Below are 23,368 nucleotides of genomic sequence, written 5' to 3' on the forward strand. Positions count from 1 at the left end.
TCTAGCTGTGCCTCTTTTCCATCTCAGCTCCCACCACTCAAGTGCTTTCTGGATGTCTAGTTCTCAGTGTCAAGTCTTGGGCTGTGTTCTCCACGATCCTCAGCCTTCCCCACATCATCCTTCAGAAACCAGTTCCAACATCACTACTTCCTCACCCCACAGCCCACCCCCACTCTACAGCCCACCTCCAGCCCACAGCCTTATCTGCCTGTTAATTCCTCTTCTGAAGCATATACCGAACCTCAAGGTCACTTCCCGTGGCTAGGTCTGACCTGGGCACATTGGGTGTCTCACATGTGAGTTCACAAAGCTCAACCCCATCACAGTTCCTTCCATGAAGTGTGTGCTCAGGAGATGTCTAAGGATGGTTCCACTCACTGTTCCCTGGACCACATCACAGGGGAAGCAGAGGCTGACAGGCCAGCAACCGTAGAATAGATCACAGAGGGTAACCAACTGCAGCTAATAGCCAGGAAAGCAACAGGGGCCCCTCCCCAACTCTCTGAAGGGTAAGATTGCAGATCAAGTCCCTTGCCTTCAGGGAAGCTCTAGAAGCTAAAAAACTCCAAATCCTCAATGCTATAATTACAGACCCTTCTTTTTAAGGCAGAGAATGCAGACAAAGATGCCTGGAGTAGGGTCAGGGTCTGAATCTTCCCTAACCTGCCCAGTGCTCTGAAGAACCTGATACGATACAGGCCAGGGAACTCAGCCTCCTGAGAGATAGCTCAAGTCTAGGTGCTGCTAACTCTGGTCCCGTGACAGGGAAACAGGCTCACCTTTGTGGGTCACTGTCTCATCCGCAAAACGAGGACTTAAGTTTAGCTCAGTGTCTCCCAGGCTTCTTGTTGGCATGCCATATTCACAATTTTTACCATTAGCTGTATATCATTAGCATTATTATTTATGCAATAAACTTTTGTTTATTTATCCTTCTTTTTACTTAGTAGATATCCCACCTTAATAAAATACCTGAAATAATGGGTTTGTTGAGCTAGGTCTTTTTTGGTTTAGGGTTTTTTTCTTTTGTTCTGAAAAATATATTAAGCACACAAATATTTTTGACAAATTAGCATGTGTATATGTTACTTAAAACTACCTTGTGTATTTTTACCTTGTGTATATACTCTCAGAAACAATGGTTCTCACAGTACAGACCCTGGACCGCAGCATCAATATCCCAGGAACTTCTGTACCCCAAGAACTTGTTAGAAATGCAAGTTCTTCCCCCCAAGACTCAGGGACCCTTACAGAAGGGAGCAGAAAGATTGTAAGAGCCAGAGTTCATGGAGGACTGGACCAGAACACGTCTTCTGAACATGACAGGACTGGTCCACTCATGAACTCAAAGTAACTGTGGTTGCCAGCACAAGATCTACACAAGATCAAGCCAATCAACATTCTTGTATGGAATGGGTGGGGATCATGAGTCCCCACCTCCTAACTGAGGAGCTATTGATAGTTGATAGCTTCTGGGGAAAAACAGTTTTCTTTAAGGGTGTGGCCCCTTATAGATTGACCACACACCAGTTGATAGCCCCATATCCAGTATATGGACCCCTAACTGGACTTGGTGGGTTCTTTCTCTTTTTTTTAAAGGAAAAAAGAAGACATGAAGTTTTGGAGGGGTTAGGAAGGTACAGGGTAGATCTGGGAGGAAGTAAGGGAAAGTGGGGGGTGGTTAATATGATCAAAATATACTGTACAGAGCTGGGCATGGTGGCACACACCTACAGTCCCAGCACTTGGGAGGCAGAGGGAGGTGGATCTCTATGAGTTCAAGGCCAGTCTGGTGTCTGGTGAGTTCTAGGCCAGCTGGAACTACAGGGAGGCCCTGTTTCAAAAAGACCAAAAAAAAAAAAAAAAAAAAATCAAAACCCAAAGCACTGTAGGACTGTATGAAATTCTCAAAGAACTAATAAAAATATTCTAGAAAAGAGCTGAAGAGATGGCTCAGCTGTTAAAAGCACTGGCTGCTCTTACAGAGGACCCTGGGTTAGGTTCCCAACATCCACATAACTCCAGTTCCAGGGGAATCTGATGCCTTCTTCTGACTTCCTTGGGCACTATGAAACACTGGTACACTTACATACATGTAGGCAATATACTCATACACATAAAAAATAAAAATAATAAATAAAATACTTTTTTAAATACTCTAGAAAAAGGAGGTACAAATTGTGAGCCCCCCCCCCCCCAGATTTGTGCAAAGGGAAACTCAGGTGGGGCCAGCAATCTAGGTTTGGTCAAAGCCCCAGGGAGTTCCAGTGGACTGTCAAGTTTGAGAGCCATCGGCTCAGATGGCTCCCAGTGTTCTCCTGGTCTAAGAAGCCAGGTCTCAGAAGGGTCAGTCAGACATGGATATGCCAACTCTACAGCCAGATCCTACAGCTATTCGCTTGGGACTATGAGGTGGCCTCTGTAAGTCCTATCTCCCGTCTGTAGGATTCCTCATTTCTTCATAGAGCTGCCAGGAAAGTGACAGACAAAAAAGCCCAAGCACAACCAGAAATATGGCAGAAGTTGCTAAATATTATTTTCCTCTTTCCTAATTGGGATCTATATCACTAACATTTTAACTTACATTATTTTACACGGAACAGCTGATGACTAGAGGGGGAAGACAGAAGTGGCTGAAGGGGTTCTTAAGCTTCATGTCTGTCTTCTACCAAGCCTGACCCCACAGGAGGAAGAACAGGATTGCCTGGTAGACGGGTCAAGCCCATCACTAGGAACGAGGCTAAAGACAGATAAAGGATTTCCCAGAAAACAGAAGAGACAAATTGCCCTAGGAGTTGAGTCCTCCCACTGAGGCAGGCTGGTCCCCTGGGGCTGCCCAGGGCCCTGTGGCTCAGAGGAGGCAGGCTGCTCCTGGGGCCATGGGTGATTTTCCACTCTGTGGGCGACCTGCCAGCCTTCTCCCTGACAGCCTGACCCAGGCTGCTACCAGGAGGCGGGAGCCAAGAGTGCCTATGGCCTCTTCCCCTTCCACAGCAGGGACTGTCCTCTCTGCCACTGCCAGTGAACTCAGACTTCAGTCTGTACATCAGCATCATTTCCAAGACCAGCAGACTGGCCTCTCCTGGGGGCTGGAGTGGAATTCTGATACCCAGGCCCTGACCACCCCGGTACACACAGAAATAAGAAGTCAGCATGACATTCTAACAAGATCCTGTATCCCGAAGTTGTGCCTTTTATGATTTTCCAATCTATAAGAGATTTTTGGCATCTGAACAAGCTCCCGGGAATTCTTCTGCAGTGTAAATCATCACCCTCAGGCATGTTTTGAGTAAATCCCAATTTTTATTGAATGCTTTTAAAGAAACAGTCCATGCAGAGGGAGTCCTAGGTCTACGCTGCCTGGTTCTACCATGCTGGGAATGCCCCCGCCCCAGCTTGTCCCTCTGAGAAATGACTTGATGCGGTTTCTTAAGTGCCCCAGATGGCCACAGCCTGAGCAATCCTAGCCCGGCCTACAGCTGCCTGTGCCAGGTGGAGCTGGGGCTTTTCTGAGTCGTTTCTGGCTGCCCTGTGAGAAGCCAGCTTGAAAGATCTCTTTGTTCTTTTCTCTCCCGCTGACCTTTCTGAGCCAAGCTGCCCACTTTTAACAATATCCAAACAGGGCCTCAAACAAACCCTGGCCCAGAAACAGGCTACATGGGGAGAAGCCAGGAAGCTGGCTATTCCAACTCAAGTCAAATTCAATTGGGAGAGAGAGAGAGAGAGAGAGAGAGAGAGAGAGAGAGAAGCACGAAGTGATGGTGATGGGTCAACAGCTGGGCTTACAGAGGACTCCAGGTGGGAGGTGGGGTGTGCAAGATGCCAAGCCCCTCTGGTTCCCTTCTCAGCAGCAGTGTACGTTTCCAAAGCCTTTCACAATGTTCAGTCTTCAGAGTTTCTCAAGAAGTGAACAAGGACAGCCGACTCCATCACCCCAGCCCAAGCACAATGCATGGCGTACACAAGGCCCTCAAGAAATCGCCACTGAGGGGTATGATGTAACTCAGTGGTAGAGCACTTGCCAAGCATGCAAGTGGCCTGGGGATCCATCCCAACAACCACTAAGTATAAATAATATAAATACATGAATTAATTAGTTAATTAATTAAAATAGTCCCTCTTGTTAATGGAAAACTAAAGCTCGCTTGGAAGGTGCCTGCCTTTTAAGCCATCACTTGCCCAAGGGCAGAGGCAGACACACAGCAGGCACCAAGGGCTCAGAGTGCATTTCCTTTTAGCACCGAGACTCTGTGAAAGACAATATTCATATTCCCACCTGCACACTTACACTCTGCTCTCCAGAACTCTAACTCACTAAGTCATTAGGCAGTACCTTCTGCATGCCAAGTACCTGATCAGCTGCCCCATTTGCAACTGTCAGTCAATAAATCTTTGTGGAGTAAGTGAAGAGAGACTGAGGGAATGAATATTTCACCCATGGCCTTGCACATAAAGAGTCCAGTCTATTGAACTAGCTGCGCTTGGTGCTTAATGACTTGGGAGAGGTGGTTTGATTGGAAACAGAATGATCACCTACATAGAATTTATCATTGAGTGGACACTGGTGCATACAACCCCAACCAGAAGTCTCCAGTTGGGGGCTGGCATGGTACAGGGGAGATTTCCAGAAGAGTGCAGCCAATTGGCAGATCCCAAGTGCTGGAGGACTGAATCAGAAGACAAGGTCAGGTGAAGGGCAGCAGCTATCAAGCTATTCATTCCTGCCAGAGACCTGAAGCAGCTGCTTCAAAAACAAAACGCTTCCTCTTCAGTCCCAGAGTAAGGCTAAGCACAGAAGACCAAGGACATCCAACACTGAGCTGGCAATTGGCCCTTTTCTGATGAGTTGGGAAGGTTAAGGAAGTGGACACAAACAAAAATAAGGGTTATACCTTAAGAGGAGCTGGAATGGGCCTTGAAGGTCTCCCTGTGCCTCAAAGCACGGCACAGAATCAATGCTGGGAGACTCGGAGCACTGGCTTTGCTCTGAACCCCAATGACAGTAATGTGCCAGGGTCTCCCAAGCTTGGAGATACATGCGGCTGTTTAGAACAAGACAAAATTACTGCCAATGGCGCACAGGCCTTACCTGGGTCACAGTGAACAGTAGACTGGGTTTTCTAAGGTGACACTTTCAGACTTAGCACCTCACAGGCAAAGTAGGACAACCGTATGTGTGTGTGTGTGTGTGTGTGTGTGTGTGTGTGTGTGTGTTGGGGGTGGGAGTTGGAAAGAACCTTCATATGAAAGAACAATCGACTCAGCCCTGGAGAAACTCTCTTAGAGTTTCTTTTCTCTGTTGTTTGGTTTGGGAACAGTGAGCACATGATGCTTTAGTAATTAAAACAATTCTTTACAAAGAACAAGCATAAAGCATACAGCCCACCTGGCTCAAGGCACATGGCCCCAACTCACCCCAACCCGGAAGAGGGAGTGTGGGTTCTGCCAGTTCTAGGCAGAAGGAAGGGGAAAAAACCAATCCAGAGACAAATGGCCTCTTGCCCACGATGGGTGAAGAAGCTGAGTCGGCTCCCATTTCTGTTCTTGGCAGATGCCCAGGCCCTCGGCTGTGATCGGGCCAGAGCAGCCAACAGAGGCAACCAGCTTTCCGGCTACATATTGCATCATCACCTTGCCCACCTCCCAGGTCTCCGCTGCCTCACCCCTGGAGCTGCTCCATGGATCCAAGAGCCTCCTCTACAGACAGAACTCTAGGGTCCAGCTGGTTGCCAGTGCCCTGCCCCAACCTTCAGAAATGTGTCCCTCTCCTGGCGGCCCAGCTGCCACAGAACTGCCAGAAGCCAGGCTCCAACTGGAGTCTACGTCTGCCCTCTAGTGGCAGGGAGAGGAACTGAAGGTCCCCAGGCTTCCGGGCCCCACCCTTTGCACTGAGGTTTTTCAGGCTAGGGCTTTTGAATTTAGCTCAATTAGAAACACTACCACCACAGTGCAAGGGGCAGGAGTCATCTGGGGAAAATGGCTGCTAGATCAATAGGGTATGTTCCCTGGAAAAAGTGATTCACTCAGACACATAATGAGTAACCAGCCTTAGACTTAGCCGTCATGAAAGAGGCCCAGGCTTCCAGAAGCTCAGAGAAAAGGGGAAGCTGTGGGGATCAAGCAAATGCTCTGTGTGCAATGCACGAAAACACAATCTTGGAAATTATATCAAATCCTTAATAGGTTGGGGAACGCAAGGGTGGAAGATGGCAGGGGCGGGAGGGGGTGGGGGGTGGAGGGGAAGCACTGGGTAGTCTGGCCCACCCTATCCTCAGTGGGGGGGGGGGGTCCTTCCCAAGGACTCAGCCAAGGCTCCACTATCTCCTTTTCCTTTGGCCTCAAGAGAGCTCCTCTGAGCAGAGCAGCAGGGCAGCCCCTCTCTACCACAGCTGGCTCCATACCACCTGGTCCCTCTGCTCTGGAGTCCACCCCACCCCAGGCAGCAACCCACTGCCCTGCAGTCTTTGTCCCTGGCCTTAACTTCTCCCAGGATGTAGGTCGTACACAGGTCCAACCCCTCAGCAAAGGTAGGTGTCTAGTGTCCAGCGGGACTCTCGAGAATGAGCTACTGAACTGTTCTCTGGGCCGTCTGACCTTAGTGTCATCCTGCATCTCCCTTCCCCCTTCCCTATTCTCCTAACCCTCACCCCCTAGAACCTCCCTGAATACTGAGGCTTTCTCCTACTTTCCCAATTCAGATGGACAGGGCTGTAAATTAACTCATCTGTGTTCCCTGAACTGCTGTATCTTATAGCACCTGAGGCTAAGACAGTGGTTCTCAACTGGAAGTTGTCGGCCCTCCGGCCTCGAGCATTCCAGTGCCTGATGTATTTTTGGTTGTCATTCTTGGGTGGGGGTGCTACTGGCATCTAATGGGTAAAGGCCAGAGATGTTGATAAAACCTACAGTGGCTAGAATAGCCCCCAGAAGCGACACACCAACAGTGTCAAGGCTGAGAAACTCTGGGCTAAGGAGACTACATTATCTTTTTAAATTCCCAAAATCATTTCTGTAAGAACAATATTAGAACTGGTGATTCCCAAAAGATACTGACTGATGCAGACCAGCTGTGGGCAGATTATGCTGAACTGGGACTATGTAATGAGCAAAGCCTCGGGTGAAGGGGTTAGACAGACCTAGTTGAAGTGCCTAATTCCATGGCTTTGTCACCTAACAGTCTGTGACTTTGGAAGAGTTCCTCCCCTTCTCTTTTCCTTGGTAAAATGGGGATTGTATCCATTCCTGTTTCACAGAATTATACAGAAGGGCAACAGCCTCCTGCCTGGCATGCAGTAAGAAAGCATTAGCTAGTGTTATGAGGAAAAGTTCCAAGAAATTATCTGCTCTCAGCTGGGCCCAGAGCACTGCAACGCCTGTGTTAAATGTGTCTGTAAGTTCAGAGGCACCTCTGGCCTAGATGGGACCACGGGAAACAGAAGAGGGGCTGAGTAACTGCCATGTGTCCTGGGGACTGCTACTCATACTCCGAGGCTTTAAATGTTTGGGCTATTTACATGGAAAGAAATGATGATTAATTTCCATTCCTCTTTAGGCGCTGTGGCTAGGGTGGGTGGGGTGGAGCTGGTATCTTGGCTTTGGGGACTGAAATTTGTGCTCCAGGGAGAAAAAAGGATGAAGGGAAGGGAGCAGAGTTCCAGGAACAGAAAAGCATCTGAGATGACTTGCCCTTTCCTAGGGAGTGCCAGGCGGGTTGATGCCTCTGCCCACTGCTGGCACCTCATGTGCATGCTCACACTCACAACTCTCCTGTGTGACCTGAGTGTGTAGAATGCAGACAGGAGGGAACAGGAGGCTGGAGTATCACAGGGAGGAAGGGATCCTGCAGCTAGAGGAGCCATCCTCTGAGCATGTGACAGAGTCACAAAGGGGCACTGACTGCCACCAGCACACTGTCCTTCCTCAAACACCTCTCAGCTTGCCAGGCTGTCCTTCCACACCCAAAGCCTTGGAAAGGGCCTGGCTTTCAAGAGCACTCAGACCTCCTGGAGCCCTGGTGGGTAGGCTTGGGCCAATAACTCTACCTCTTCAGGCTCCTGTCCCTTAGGAGTAAAGTGGGGCCACATGACCTTCTTCACTGAGGCCTACACACCAGGCACAGGGTCTAGTCTGATGCCCAGCTGACGCCTGATTAACCACACTGCTTTCTTCCTTTCCTCCTGGCTGTCCTTGAGGTTCGCCTTAACCTCACCACACCTGCAGAAAATGTGGAATAGGGACAAGGAGACAGGCACTATGGTAGAAGGGGAGCACCTCCCCAGGCTAAGCCTATTCCTTCCCTCTCACTGGCCCCTCACTGCCCTGGATGCCAGACAGACAAAAGACTAGAGGTAGTGGAGGAGGACTCTGACTCCCAGGACCCACCTGACTTCCTCTAGCACCCACTGACTTTTCACAACAGAAACTGAGCCACAGGCTCCAGCCAAGCATGAGCACGCTCTGGGACACCAACACTGAGCACTTGGAGGATGGAAGAAGGTCATAGTAAAAGGACTTCCCTGTGGGCAGTGCAGCTACTCGTTAAGAGTGCCAGCTCTGGGCTGGGGAAGTGACTCAGTTGGTAGAGTACTTGTCCACTGTGCACGAAGCCCTGGGTTCAAACCCAGCAACCACATGGGTGTGGTGGTGCACACCTTTAATGGCAGCATGCAGGCAAAACACTCAAATAATAATACAACAATACTTTTAAAAAGGTTTAAAAAAAGAGTTAGAGATTATCCTCAGCTACATAGAGTTCAAAAAGAATGCCAGCTCCAAATGGCAGACAGATGGGCCCCACATGCATAATCCTGGCTCTGCCAGGACAAGTTTGTTTTGTTTTCTGTGCCTCAGTTTCCCAGATGAAAAATAGAGGCACTAAATATGTTTTACATTAGAGAGCTGTTGGAAGGACTAAAACATACAAGAAAAGCACTTAAGTACCTGGTAAAAATTTAACATGTAGTAAATGGCACAAATTATTATAAGCAACATTTATTAAATGAATGAATGGTGGGGCTGGGGAGATGGCTCTGCAGTTAAGAACACTGACGGCTTGCTGTACGTGATGGCGCATGCCTTTAATCCCAGCACTCGGAAGGCAGAGGCAGGAGGATCTCTGTGAGTTCAAGGCCAGCCTGGCCTACATAGCAAGTTCCAGGCCAGCCAGGACTACATATGAGACCCTGTGCCAAAAAATATGTGTGTGTGTGTTAAAAAAAAAGAAAAAGAAAAAGAAAAGAATAGATGAGAGAGAACACTGAATTAGAATTGTCCCCATTCTACAAACGCTATTCCACAAGGCCTATGTATGTAAGACCACCTCCTCTGTCCTTTATGCCCACAGGGTCCTTGGGAGAGAGGATACCTATGCTCTACTGCAGGGGTCAGCAAGCTTTTCTATAAAACATGAACAAAGACAGAAAATACAGGTTTTTCAATATGGTATCCAATACAACCACTCAGATCTTCAGCAAGACAGTTTATAAATGAATGAATGTGACTGTTCTAATGCAAGTTTATTTATAGAAACAGGCTATAGCCAATCTGTTGTGTTGGTTTACATTGGGCTTCATAAAGGGCTGATAGCCTTAAAGGAATTGCCTCTGACCCCCAACTCAAATCTCTGGGGTAGAGAACTGACGGTGGCACCCTTTCTTGTCCTCCCCTACTGCTGGGAGCTAATAAGTAGCAATTGAAGAGGTTCCTGAGGGGAGGGATACCAAGTGACAGGGCAATGGCAGTCCTCAGCTAGAGCTCTCTGGGCTGTAAAAACAGGAAGTAGTGTTATGAGCCACTGTCTCTGAAACTTAGACTCAGCAACTAAAAGACAAAAAAAAATAAAAGCAGATGTGGAGGTGGGTGGAGACAGCTGGGCTCCTCAGTGCCTCTGTGTACTCTGTGGGGCCCCTCCGGAGCCACAGGTGGTCTGGGGGAGCCCAGGGCTGTGGACGGCCCCACCCAAAGAGATAAGTCACCTTGGTTTTCTGGGCCTTCAGAGTTATGTCTATGTCAAATGGGGACATGAACACTGCCTAGCTTTGTACTTAAGAGACTAAAATAAGAAAAATTTAAGGTGTAAAATTCATAGCCTGGCTGGTAGCCTACCCAGCCATGAACTGCACAAAAAACAATAAAAATAGCTGACAATATTCCTGGCTTCAATGTTCTAAGTAGTTGTGATACCAGCTTTCTGCAGCTTTCTGGCAGGTGCTCATTTATAGTTTGATCCCTACAATGCCCTTCTCCCATTTAAAAGTGAGGAAACAGAGGAAAGTTCAGAGGACTTGCCCATGCCAACACAGGCTTTGGCAGTAATGTGGATTCACTTGTGGATGGCACCAGAGCTGTGCTTCCTATCCTCCTGCCCTGCCAGGCATATGGAGTGTGAGGAGGCAACCTGTTTCCAGGAACTCATGTAGTGGCCCCCCTCTCAGCACCATAAATCAAGGATGGATAGAAAGAGGGCAATGAAGGCCCAGGCCTCCCCAAGGCCCAGGCCAGCTGCTTGCCTACAGCCATCTCAGCCACTTCTGCCTCTCAGGGGCGGCCTCACCGAGATGTGCTCCAAATCTGGGAAAGGGCTCTTTCCTTCTCTTCCAGACAGTTGAGGACAGAGTTCAGGGGCTTCCCACATCCTGAAAGTGATATAGCTTTAACTGGATAGGTTCAGTGGGTGGGCAGGGATGTCCACAGGGTCAGAAACACTGACCCCTGCTGTGCTGGAGGCCAAAAGCACTGGAACAGCTACACACCAAGAGACACCCCCAGACAAGAGCTCCAGATCAAACAGGACCAGAGAACTTTACAGTTTCCTCCTAGAGATCCACCACCTTCTCCATGTTCATTCAGTTTTCTGTCTAAAGAGTCAGTGTCTTTCAACTCATTGTTTCCCAAGCTTATTTGGCCAGGACTCTCTTAGAGAGCCACCCTCCGTGATTCCCATAAGTCTCTACTTAGGGCCTAGCTCAAGCCTGGCACTCCCAGCTGGCCTTAGGCATAGTATCACCCAGCAAGCAACTTTGTGGGGAGGAAAGCTGACCAGGGGTAGGAGAGGTTCACACCTACAAGAAGCATGTACTTTAGAAGAATAATTTGTTATCAAAAAAAAAAAACCATAAGTATACATTAAAAACCATGGAAGATAGATATCAAAGTATTTCTATGATTATCCAAGAGAGGCAGCATATTTTCTCTGGAAGGGTCAGTGAGGAGCTGATGATTGGTTTGATCACCAGTGGCCAATGACTTGACCAATCATGCCTATATAACACCTGCCATAAAAATCCAATAGTCCTGACTCTGGAGAGCTTTTAGGACACAGGACACACAGAAGGGTGGCATGTCAAGATGGCATGGAACTTCCATGCTCCTTTCTCCAGGTCCTGCCACTGCATCAATTCCTCCTGCCTAGTCCTGAGCTGGATCATTTTGTGAGAGGCCAGTCATCTGGAAAGTGAACAGTTGCTAGATCTGTGGACTGCTCTAGCAAATTATGAACCTGAGAATAGGTCATGGAACTTGTGATTTGCAGCCAAGTGGAACAGAAGTTGTGGGTAACCTGGTATATGCTGTTTGTGAGTGACATCTACAGTGAAGGAGTCTTGCAGCTCTGAGCATACTGGTGAGTGTCAAGACTAAACTGAATTGCAGGACCACTCCCCAGAACTGGTTATGGGTGGGAAACCCAACCTTTGATCATAGATGTAGTCTGTGTTGAGAATATCAAGTATGGAAAATGCAGTTGTTTGGGGTTTTCTAACAAAACAGGTACCATGGAGCAAGAAGCAGCTAGTAAAAAATAGGCCAGCCAGGCGTGGTGGTGTATGCCTTTTGTCCTAGCACTAAGGAGGCAGAGGCAGGCAGATCTCTGTGAGATGGAGGCCAGCCTGGTCCACATAAGTTCCAGGTCAGCTGGGGCTACAGGGAGACCCTGTCTCAAAAAGACCAAAAAACAACAATGAAAAAACCCCAAACAAATAAAAAAATCAGGCTAAATGAAAATAATGTGAAAATGAAATTTAACAGAACAAATAATACCAAAAATAATACACTGGCTTCAGAGGCCTCCTAGCAGTCAATGAAAGGGAAGCCATGTGATCCTGACCCTAGGACATGCCATCTTGAAGAGGGGGCAATATTTACCTGGCCCAATCTACCACCCAGTCATAAGGCTGAGTGAGACAAGGTAAGGCATGTGCTCTCCCACAGGGATGAAATGCACTTAGCACAAGAGTCCCTTCCTCAGCCCTAGTCCACAGTGTCTGCATAGGATTGTAATGATGCAAAGGAAGGAGCTGAGGGGACCCCAAATCTCAGCTGCAGAGGGAACCAGGAACCCCCAGCTCCACCTGGATGGAGACACTGCTGGCCTGCAGGGGCTTCTCAGGGCCAGGCTGAACTCCTGATGCTGTGACTTCTTCCTCCCTCAACAGTACCACTCACCACATACCACACTACTACCAGTGGGGCACAGAACACCAGACACCACCTCCACTAGTCACAGAAACAGAGGACCAAAGTTGGCATCCTGGGACCTCAAGACAACACACAGGAAAGCAGGCTTCCTGTTCCCTTTCCTAGTGACTCCTCACTATCCTTCTCACCCATATTTGATGATCCCTTGAAAACTGGAATGAGCAGGAATCAGTCTTTCCATCAGAGGACATGAGGATATGAGGTAAAGAGAAATTAAATGGCTTTGCCTACCACAGTGACCACCACCAGGCCAGCACCAGCTAGCCAGTTCCCTGCCCTCAGAGCTCTCAGCATCAGTTTCCAGGTCCTGGACTCCCATTGGCCCCTCTGAAGAGAGTCACTCCTGCTTCTTCCACCCGATGCATGTCTGTCTGGGCTCCTCCTGTACATGTCCAGGCTTTATTGCTTCAACAACTCCTACGGCTTGGCTCTCTGCACACCCCATCTGACAAGATATGACCCAGGCCAGCCCTATGTGATCCTCTAGGAGACACTCAAGCCAGACCAGAGTGAGGCAGAGTGGAAAGTACTAGGCCCTGAGAGAAATGTCCAGGTCCTGCAGGGCAGCCAGTCACCTACCCCTTCTTTAGGTTCTTCACATAAGCACTCTGCAGGGCGGCTTCCAAGAAGTAGGTGAGTTCATAATCAACTGGAGGGCTGCCTTTCAGGTGCCTTGATGTGCTGTTGTTTGAGGTCTGGGAGGGGAACAAAAGGGACAGTGGTCATCTAAGAGTTCGGAAGAGTCTAAAGCAAGGGCTAGCCCAGGTAGAAGTGACCCCCACAGCTACTACAGTCCCTGCTGCCTTAGGGGCAGCTTTGCAAAACACAGACAAGATTCAAGCCGGCTTGCTTTGATTTAAAACATGTCTGAAGCATTCTCTCCCCATCCAGAAATTGGAAGCCCACAAAGCCCATGGCTAAGATGATTTATTCTGCAGTCATAGCACTTTAAGTTAATCCACCCATTTCACCTTTAGAGCAACTCCATCAGGTGGAAACTATCAGTATTCCTATTTCACAGGCAAGAGCACCAAGGCACAGAGCGGCACTCTTCCTGCCCAAGCCACTCAGATTGTGGGTGGGAACAGGAAGCAGGCTCCACTTCTCATGCCCTTCCCTCTGCCATGTACGGATTTCCTGTCTGTTCCAGGCCCTGTGGACCTCACTATAGCACATCTTCTTGATTCCTTTTTCAAGTCCAAAACCAAAACTTGTAGTCAAATGGAAGACTTTCTTTTATTCATGAAAGTTCCTTTCAAGACACATGCAATTCACATGTAAAGAGCTCCTAACATAGCTGTCTAGCAGTGACCCAAATGACCTTTGTGGGAGTCAACTCAACCCCCTACAAAAGGGTTCTACCAGGAATTAGGCACATGAGTCTATCTGCAATCTGTTCTTTCTTCCTGACGTTCAATCTATCTGAGGGGCTCCAGGGCACTGGTTCGCCACAGGAGGCTGATCTGGTACTCAGAGAACATCTGCTTGTCTCTAGAGACAGTTTTGGTTATCACAGTTGGGACTCTGAGATAACTATGTCCAGAGGTACAGACCAAGGATGCTGCTAACATCGTATAATACTACAACAGCCCTTACAACAAAGAAGGTTCTGCACTAAGTGTTAATAGCACTGAGATTGAATGTCCCTGGGCTAAGAACATGGCTGGCCTGAGGCAGACTGCTCCAGAAAGGCCCATTATGATAACAGGAGCTGGCTGACTCTGCCATTTATACAGCAGTAGAAGTTCAAGGGTCTCCTGGACTTTTAAAGCTTTCATCTCCCATCCACCTCCTCCTTCAGAGTGCCAATCCTAACCCAAGCTGCTAAAGACCCACCTCGACTAAGTATCTACAAAGCAGAGTTTCTGCCTGCATACCCCGTATCTTTCCTGCAATTGTGAGATATTATGCCACAATTTTCCTGCCAATACTACTTGACTTCATGAACTCCAAAAAGGAGAGGGGTGAGAGTGGTTTGATTTCTCTAAACCTCATTTAGCTACATGGGGTCCCATGTAACACCTCCTTCCTAGGGCTGCTGTAGGGAGTGACCAAGTGAACAGATACAAAGAGGCTTGTCACATTTGGTCTCACAGGGTTCTTACTCCTTCATATATGACATGTACCCACTTATTTATTAAAAGTATTTTCAAGCTGGGCGTGGCAGCGCATGCTCTTAATACCAGCACTTGGGAGGGAGAGCCACACGAATCTCTGTAAGTTCAAGGCCAGCCTGTTCTACATGGCAAGTTCCAGGCCAGCCAGGGCTGCATAGTGAGATCTGGCTCCCCCTCACCCCAAAGTATTTTCTAGTGGTATGAAGTCTCATTCTAACAGTCAGCGTATCACAAGTCAGCGAGTCTTGTGAATACAGAGAGTTGCCTTTTTCTAATTTCCACAAAGGGGACACATGAGTTTAGTGCTCAAGAGAGATGAGCTACTGTAAGGTATCCCATCCCCAGCTCACCTTCTCCAGCTCCTGCAGGAACACCTGAGCCACCCAGGAGGCCCTCTCGAAGCAAGCCACCACTTCCTCCTCCCTCTCAGTCAGGCGGATATGGGAGGCAATGGAGTATGGCAGGCGTTCCAGGGAGAGGCCTGAGGGGAGAAAGAGAAAGCCTCAGATCTGCCCTGCTCAGGTTGGGACTCTAGACCCTTCCCACTGGCCCAGGATAAGTGCATCCAAGGGACTTATGCTGTGGAGCAGCTAGTGGGAGGCAGAGCTCATGGAGGGAAGGGAAAAGCAGATGCAATGGTGGTATTAGCAGCAACCAAGAGCAAGCAATGGTCTAAGAAAAAGTACCCATGTCCCTCACAGTGATCTTTATGTGCCCTTCTGGTGGAGCCAAACTGTCTATCTCCTGTATGTTATCTGTATTGGTGAGTTATCTGCTTGTAGTGGACTCCTGCTGCTTTTGCCTCCCCAACATCTACATCCCATTGTTCACTAACAGCATCCTGCTTTTCCTCTGACCAGTCTTCCACAGTCTCAGCATAAGGACCTGGCAACAGACCTAATCTGGCCACTAGGAACTAGTCTTGGAATTGTTTCTCTTTCCACTGGTGTTCTTAAGCTGGTGCCAGAGGTCAGCCTGGACATGCTAGTGAAAATCTGCCTTAAAATAATATCTAGGGGCTGGAGAAGTTAAGAGCTGCTCTTTCAGAGGACCCAGGTTCAATTCTCAGCACCCACATGGCAACTAACAACCACCCATAACTACAGTTAAGGGGATCCGACACTGTCTTCTGGCCTCTGGAAGAATTGCTCTTACATACATACATACATACACACAAAATAAAAATTAATTAATTAGGGCTGGAGAGATGGCTCAGTGGTTCAGAGCCATTGATAATAACCATCCATAACTCCAGTTCCAGGGGGATCCAATGCCCTCTTCTGACCTCTGTGGGCATTGTACGACATGGGTGCACTTACACACATTCAGGCATAACACTCATACACATAAAATAAATAAATTAATTTAAAACAGAAAATGTATCAGAGGGTTATGTCTACATGGGGGAATCTAATTCAGAGATGACCATCCCAGTAACAGCGTGAGTTAAAAATATTAATTAATTAAAAAATCTAACCAGGCATAGTGGCACATACCTATAATCTCAATACTAAGGAGGCTGAGGCAGGAGGATCATGAGTTTGAGGCCTACCTTAAGACAACTTACTTGAGACCCCATCTCCAAGAGAACAAAAACCACACCAAACAAAAATGATGTCTACTGAGTAAATATAGATGATACTACTTAACTGTACACATTAAAACAATCAATTTTATGTCATATAGTTTTTCACCACAGTTAAAATGTATTTAATAAACATATAACTCCAAGGCCCAAACAAAAGTTAGCAAACCCAAACTAATCTGTAAAAGACAAAGGAAAGCTTTGTTAGACATATGGGGGGGCTCAAGGGGACCTGACTCCATACTGAGCAATGAATGATCAGACATGATGGAGAAAGATTCCTAAATACACTTTTGGAACACCTGGATACAGCCTTGTATTTGAAGCTCTTACCCACTAAAAATTTCCAATGTGTGAGCCAATACCCTCTCCCATACACACATGTGCACTTTTCTTTTTCCCTTTGTCAAGATCAATTTGTTGAATTGTTTCTGGTGCTTACAGCTAACACAGACCCGACTAGAGAACGCTGCCTTCAAGACCATGGTTTCCCAATGGGCAGACCCAATGTGTCACTCATCTTTGTGTCCCCCACACTACCTTATATATAGTGGATATTGAAGACAACTTACTTAGGGAATGAATAAGAGCACAGTCGTCTAAGCCTCAACTAGTTGATAACCAAGTCTCCTCACCCCTTCTCTAGGTTGCATCTCTTGAGTGGGTGGCCACAGTGGCATCCTAACCCGTCTTCATTCTAACCTTAACTTCACACTGCTTTCCAAGTTCCCCAGAGGTAATGACTGCTAAGTAAGGTACAAACTCCTATGTTTAACACCAGGACCTCCAAAACCTTGGTCATTTCTCCAACCTCATCTTTTACCCTAGCTGCTTCATCCATCTCAACTTCGTGCTCCCAACTGCTGGGTTGGGAGACGTCATCCTGACTTGCCTTAGTTGTTCTTCCCAGCTGGAGGTCACCTCCTCTATGAAGCCCTTCTGGACTAACCAAGTATCTCTCCTCTAAACTCTGACTTATATTTATATTTTACATATTCCTATCCTTTTTTTTTTTTTTTTTGGTCTTTTTGAGAGAGGGTCTTATCTCACTATTTCTTATAGTCATATGATTCCCCAGTCAGATGGTAGGCACCTTCTAAGCATCAGCTTAATCATATTCAGCTGTCCCCCACCTGACACACAGTAGGGTAGGTACCAGACAAACATAGGCTGTCTAGGTGAAAAAAAACAAGCCCCATCATGACTGGCAAAGTACAAAGTGTCCTGCAAATACAAGGAAAGGAATTAGCATTGTTTGTCCTGGCTAGATGTCAACACATACAGATTCAGTGACCTTGCCCTCTGCCAGGCTGGGGTGTGACTAAGTCCAAAGGCCAGGAACCTCAGCCTGGGGGAAGGTAGGCACAGAATGTAAAGGCCATTGCTCAACACAAAGACCCAGTTACCCAGGTCACTAAGTGTCAATGTGGTGCTTGCCAAATGATTCATGATCATGAGCAAAAACTCCGACTCTGGAAGATGAGGGAGGAATTGAGAGAACAGAGGCATGTGCAATGCCTTCCTCCAAGCTGGCCCAGTTCCTCCACCCACAGCATGCTGTCCATCACAGTGCAAGAAGGAGGGACAGGCATATAAGCTGTTCAGAGGCCTAGCCCAGAAGACTAACTGCAGGTGACAGGAGTGGCCATTTTCAAGAGACTCATGGTGGTGTGCACCTTTAATTCCAGCACTCAGACAGCAGAGGCAGCTGGATCTCAGTGAGTCTGAGGCCAGCCTGGTCTACATAGCAAGTTCCAGGCCAGCTGGGGCTATAGGGAGTCCCTGTCTCAAAAAGACCAAAAGAAAAAAGAGACTCAAAGTGGATCTGCTCCAACACAGCAGTCCTGTGAGATGCTGTATGGTGGGCTCCCTCCTGAACACTTCTAGGTCAGGCTACTGGCTCAAGTCTCCCATGGGCTGGCCCAAGCAATGAATTGAGGACACTGGACTGTGCTACAATCGTTCCCCTGCTGCTAGCTGGGGCTTCCCATCATGTTTCTCCAAGAATTCTATGCCCATTCTTTCTAGAAAGTTCAAAACCTCATCTCTGAAACCCTCAGCTTGACTATACTAAACATAGTTCTGAGCACATCTCTGAAGGATTTTCTAGATTAGGCAAACTGCCTAAATAGGGCAGCAGCCTTCTCTGAGCTGGGGTCACAGATCTGCTCTGCTTCCTGACTGGGACAAAATGAGACCAGCAGGCCTGGTCCCGCTGCCATGCATTCCCTTCCTTCGTGGAGTTGCACTTGAACTATAAGCAGAATAAACCCTTCTGCCCTTGAGTTGCTTTGGTCAGATATTTTGTCTTAGCAAAGAAGAAAGTGATGAATATCATCCTCAGGTGATTAAGTTTCTCTTCACTACACTCAGCAGACTACGCTAAATGCCTTAACTATTTTTTTGTTTTGTTTTTGTGGTGCTGGGGATAGAACCCGGGGTCTGGCACTATACGACACACAGCTCTACCACTGAGCTAAACCTCCAGCCACCACATCTCCTTTGCACACGCCTTTCTCCTGTGCTGTCACCGTGCCAATTTCTAATAGCTGTTTCCAACCCAGTGACAGTTCAGAGCCAGGACTTTAGAGAGTAGATGAATGAATGCACACATAAATGGACAAATTCAGGCTTGTTGAGTGTAGAGTCCAGCAGGGAGGGTCTCCTTCCTCCATTTAAAAAACTGTTCTTAGCTGGGCCTGGTGGCACACGCCCTTAATCCTAGCACCCAGGAGAGACCGAGGCAATTGAATGGCTGTGAGATTGAGGCCAGCCTGGGATGGTCTATATAGGAGTTTCAGGCCAGCTGGGGCTACATAGTGAGACCCTGTGTTAAAAAATGAAAAACCCTAAAACAAAACAAACAAAACACATACACACACACACACACACACACACACTCAAAACCATTCTTGAAGAACTTACTAGCAAACTATGGCAGATCCCTGAGGCTCCCTAGCCAACCAACCTAGCCTATTTGATGAGTTCCAGGCCAGTGAGAGATCCTGAGGAAAAAAAAAAAAAAAGTGGATGGGGGCTAGAGATATGGCCTCAGTGGTTAAGAGCACTGGCTGCTCTTGAAGAGGACCCAGGTTCGATTCCCAGCACCTACATGGTGGCTAACAACCATCCATAACTCCAGTTCCAGGGGAATTCAATGTTCTCTTCTGACCTCCACGGGTATTGCACAACATGGGTGCACTTACATACATGCAGGCAATACATTCATACATGTTAAATTTTAAAAAAAATAACAAAATATTTTTAAAAGTGTATGGCACCTGAGCAACAGCTCTCAAGGTTGTCCTCTGCACATACACATACACACACGTGCACATAAATATGGACAAACATACATATACACACAAAACCCCAAAATTTAAGTATGTAAGTATGTCTTATATATACAGAATATGGGCTAATGTCTCAGAAATTATGCAAACAAAACAAAACATGAAAAACCACATACTATACGATTTCACTTACATGACATTCAAGAAAAGGCAAATTTATCTATGCTAATGAAAGACTCAGTGGTCACCTGGGGTAGTGGTGTGTTGGGAGCTGCTAATTATGTGCATTGAGCTGTGGCAGCCTTGTTTACTGAGTTTGTGTTATGCATACCAGTACTTAACCTGCCCATTTAGGAGGGATGTGTTTATGTGGAGAGCCTCACAATACCTGACCTGGAGGCAAAAGTGGTAAACAAAAGGATCAAAGAAGACTTTGATCTGACTGCTCCTTGACCCTCAGATACAGGTGGGGAAGGGGAAAAACTGTTGTAACTGATTGAGTTCTTCTGTATAAAAAGGTGGAGCTGAAATAAACCGGGGCTGCAGTCTCTACTGACAGCCCTCCCAAGTATCTTTTCTGTCTCTTCTTTTTTCTTTCAATCCTCACTCCCCCTTTCAGGTACTGTCGTCTTGGCCAGCTGGCACCAGCAGTGGTGGTGAGAACATGTTAGAAAGGACTATCAGAGAACCTTCTAGGGTGGTGGAAATGCTCTACTTTATTAGGGTGTTGGCTGCTGTAGGTATTTACACTAGTCCAACTCATCATCCAGTTATACACTGAAGATCTGTGTAGTCTCACAGAATGAAATTTTATATGAAAATAAGGGGATAATGCCTTTTTTTAAAAAAGGAACAGTTATGCTGGGCGTGGTGGCACATGCCTTTAGTCCCAGCACTTCAGAGGCAGAGGTAGGCAGATCTCTGTGACTTTGAGGCCAGCCTGGTCCACATAGTGAGTTCCAAGCCAGCTGGAGCTGCAGGGAGACCCTGTCTCAAAAAGACAAAAAAAAAAAAGGAACAGTTATGCTGGGTATAATGGTGCACATCTTTATTCTCAGCACTCAGGAGGCAGAGGCAGAGGCAGGCAGATCTCTGTAAGGTCAAGACCGGCCTGTCTGTACAGTGAGTTCTGGGCCAGCTGTGGCTACAGGGAGACCCTGTCTCAAAAAGACCAAAAGAAGGCAGGGGGCAGCTATACAGTTATGATCTAGAGAAACAAAAGATGAAAGCAGGAATGTTCATTGAAGTGATCCTCTGTAAGATAACTTTCAGCATATATAAGACCAAAAGGTTCCCAGAGCTGGAAAGACTTGAGTCTCCAACTACTAAGAAGGTCCATTTCCTGACCACGATGTCTATTTGGAAACCTACCCCAAGCCTAAGATTCTCCCCCTCCTGTCCTATGAGTACTTCAGCATGTGCAGCCAAACAACAGCATAGCACCTGCTCCAAGTGGAGACAGCTCTTCAGCCCATTCCAAAGGCTCCTGGTAGTTGTGGCATGAGGCCGTATGGTATGGGCTGAAAGCCAACAGATGCCAGGAAATGCCAGGCATTGCTTCCTGTGTCCCACTTGGAGAAGGGACCTTTCTGTGCAAATACACAGCTCACAAGCCAGGAAAGGTCCCTTTCAAAAGGAACTCATGAACTCTGCACTTTTTGGTTTAGAGGCAATCTGATCCACGCCCAGCCCAGGCTCAGCACTAGGTTGATTCCAGTTCCTTCAATCTGAGGTGACTTGTCACATTCCTTGTTGGAAGAGTGCCCTTGGAGCCTTTGAAGCCTTAGACCTTGGATACAGAAGTGGAGACAGAAGTTAAGAAACTGCTCTTTCCAAACATGGTGGGCACCCTCCATCCTGCCAGAGAGAGAGTATTCATAGCATCTATGGAAGGTTAAACCCAGAGGTGGGCACACTGAAATGGGGAGGAGGGAATACAATTCATTCTTCAGCCTAAAGGTCGGGTAGGCAATAGTTGTCACAGATCATGCTCAATTGTGGGCAACTGGAATACAAAATGGCACAGCGCTATAGAAGGCAATATAGCACTCGTCAAAAAATTAACAAGTAGAATTACATGATCCAGAATCACATGATTCTGCCTCCATGAGTAGACTCAAAAGAATTGGAGGCTAGCCAGGAATGGTGGCGCATGCCTTTAATCCCTGGACTAGGGAGGCAGAGGCAGGCGGATCTCTGTAAGTAGGCCAGCCTGGTCTACATAGCAAGTTCAGGCCAGCTGGGGCTACAGGGAGACCCTGTCTCAAAAAGACTAATAATAATAATAATAATAATAATTGAAAGCTGAGCCTTGAAGAGATTGTTATATAGCCAGATTTACAGCAATATTATTTATAAGAGCCAAAAGGTAGAAATAATCCAAGTATCCACTGATAGATGATTGAACAATATTATCAACCAGACACCAAAAGTTAAATGCTGTATGACTATACGTCAGTGAGTTCAAATTCATGGAATCAGAAAATAAAAGAGTAGTTGCCAGGGGATGGAGGAGGAAGAAAGGAAAATTTGTTTAATGAGTACAGACTTTCAGTTTTTGAAGATAAAAAGAGTTCTAGAGATTGGCTACACAACAGTGTCTTGCCAATGCAGAAAAGGCTTGCTTAATTTTTCTGTTTTATTTTTTGGCTCATATATCCCAGGCTCACCTCCAACTTGCTTGGTAGCTGAGGATGACCTTGAACTCCTGTTCCTCTTGCCTCTACCACCCAAGTGCTGGCACTACAGGACTGCACCACCATGCTCAGCTTTTGGGATTTTTATCTGTATGTGCCTATGTATATTTACTGTTGGAGATTAAACTCATAACCTTGCTAAGCATCACTCTACGAGTGAACTAAATTCCCACCCTGATATGTTTATGTGTGTGCATGCACGCATGTTTTATTTTTTACTTATTTTAGGGTCTCACATAGCCCAGGCTAGCCTCAAGGATGGCCATGAACTTTTCATTCTCTTGCCTCTACCTCCCAAGTGCAGGGATTACAGACATGTGCCACTGTGCCCAGTTTCATGCAGTGCTGGAGATCAAACCTAGGCCTTGGTGTATGCTAAGCAAGCACCCTACCAATTGAGTTACAGTCCCAATTCCAACACAATGTTTTCCTCCGACAGGGTCTGCCTAGTCCCAGCCTGCCTGAAAGTCACTATGTGGCTATGTGGATCAGGCTGGCCTTGACCTCAGAGATTCGTCTGCCTCTGCCTCCCAAGGACTGGAATTAAAGGTGCCGGCAACTACACCTAGTATTACACAATTTTTTTTATTATTATTAAAAAAAGAAGTACTTTGGCTCTTCATCAGTTTCCAAAGCATCTACCCTTTAATCTACCAATTCTGTTTCCATGAAAGGTTTAAAAAAAAAAAAAAAAAAAGGAAAAGATTTAGTATACAAGTCCAAAATTCTGAGAGATCTTTACTATAAAAGCCTATGGAGTCACCAACAATGTTACAGACATATAATGAGAAAATACTAAAATACTAAAAAAAAATTCAGACAGGGTCTCACTGTCTTGCCCAGACTGGCCTCAAATTTGCAATTCTGCTTCAGTCTCCCTAGTAGCTAAGATTACATTATACCTTAGGAAATATTAACTTTGGCATTTTTTTTCCCAAGTGTTTTGTTTTGTTTTTGAAGACAGGGCTTCCCTGTTGTCACTGCTGGCCTGGAACTCACTACAAATATTAACTTTTAAAAGCAGATTTCAAACCATGGCTTATGGGCTTAATTTTAAAAGCACATATAAATCTGGGGCTGGAGAGATGGCTCAGAGGTTAAGAGCACTGACTGCTCTTGCAGAGGACTTGGGTTCAATTCCCAGCACCCACATGGCAGCTACGAACCATCCTTAACTCCAGTTCCAGGGGAATCCAAAGCCCT

The 23,368-nt window shown here is 46.9% G+C and overlaps 1 protein-coding gene across 2 annotated transcripts in view; it reads right to left on the reverse strand.

Annotated features, from left to right (window-relative positions):
• Ttc7a (tetratricopeptide repeat domain 7A) overlaps positions 1–23,368 on the reverse strand; it is a 120,935-nt gene that overhangs the window by 75,270 nt on the left and 22,297 nt on the right. For both annotated transcript variants that reach the window (XM_008823055.2, XM_017795592.2), the window contains exons 4-5: positions 14,942–15,072; positions 13,054–13,169 (exon numbers count right to left, since the gene is read on the reverse strand). In XM_008823055.2, the coding sequence (XP_008821277.1) occupies positions 13,054–13,169; positions 14,942–15,072 (247 nt within the window). The remainder of the gene's footprint in view (positions 1–13,053; positions 13,170–14,941; positions 15,073–23,368) is intronic.

Source organism: Nannospalax galili, unplaced genomic scaffold, assembly GCF_000622305.1.
Source record: "Nannospalax galili isolate Female #2095 unplaced genomic scaffold, S.galili_v1.0 scaffold286, whole genome shotgun sequence".
Lineage (NCBI taxonomy): Eukaryota > Metazoa > Chordata > Mammalia > Rodentia > Spalacidae > Nannospalax > Nannospalax galili.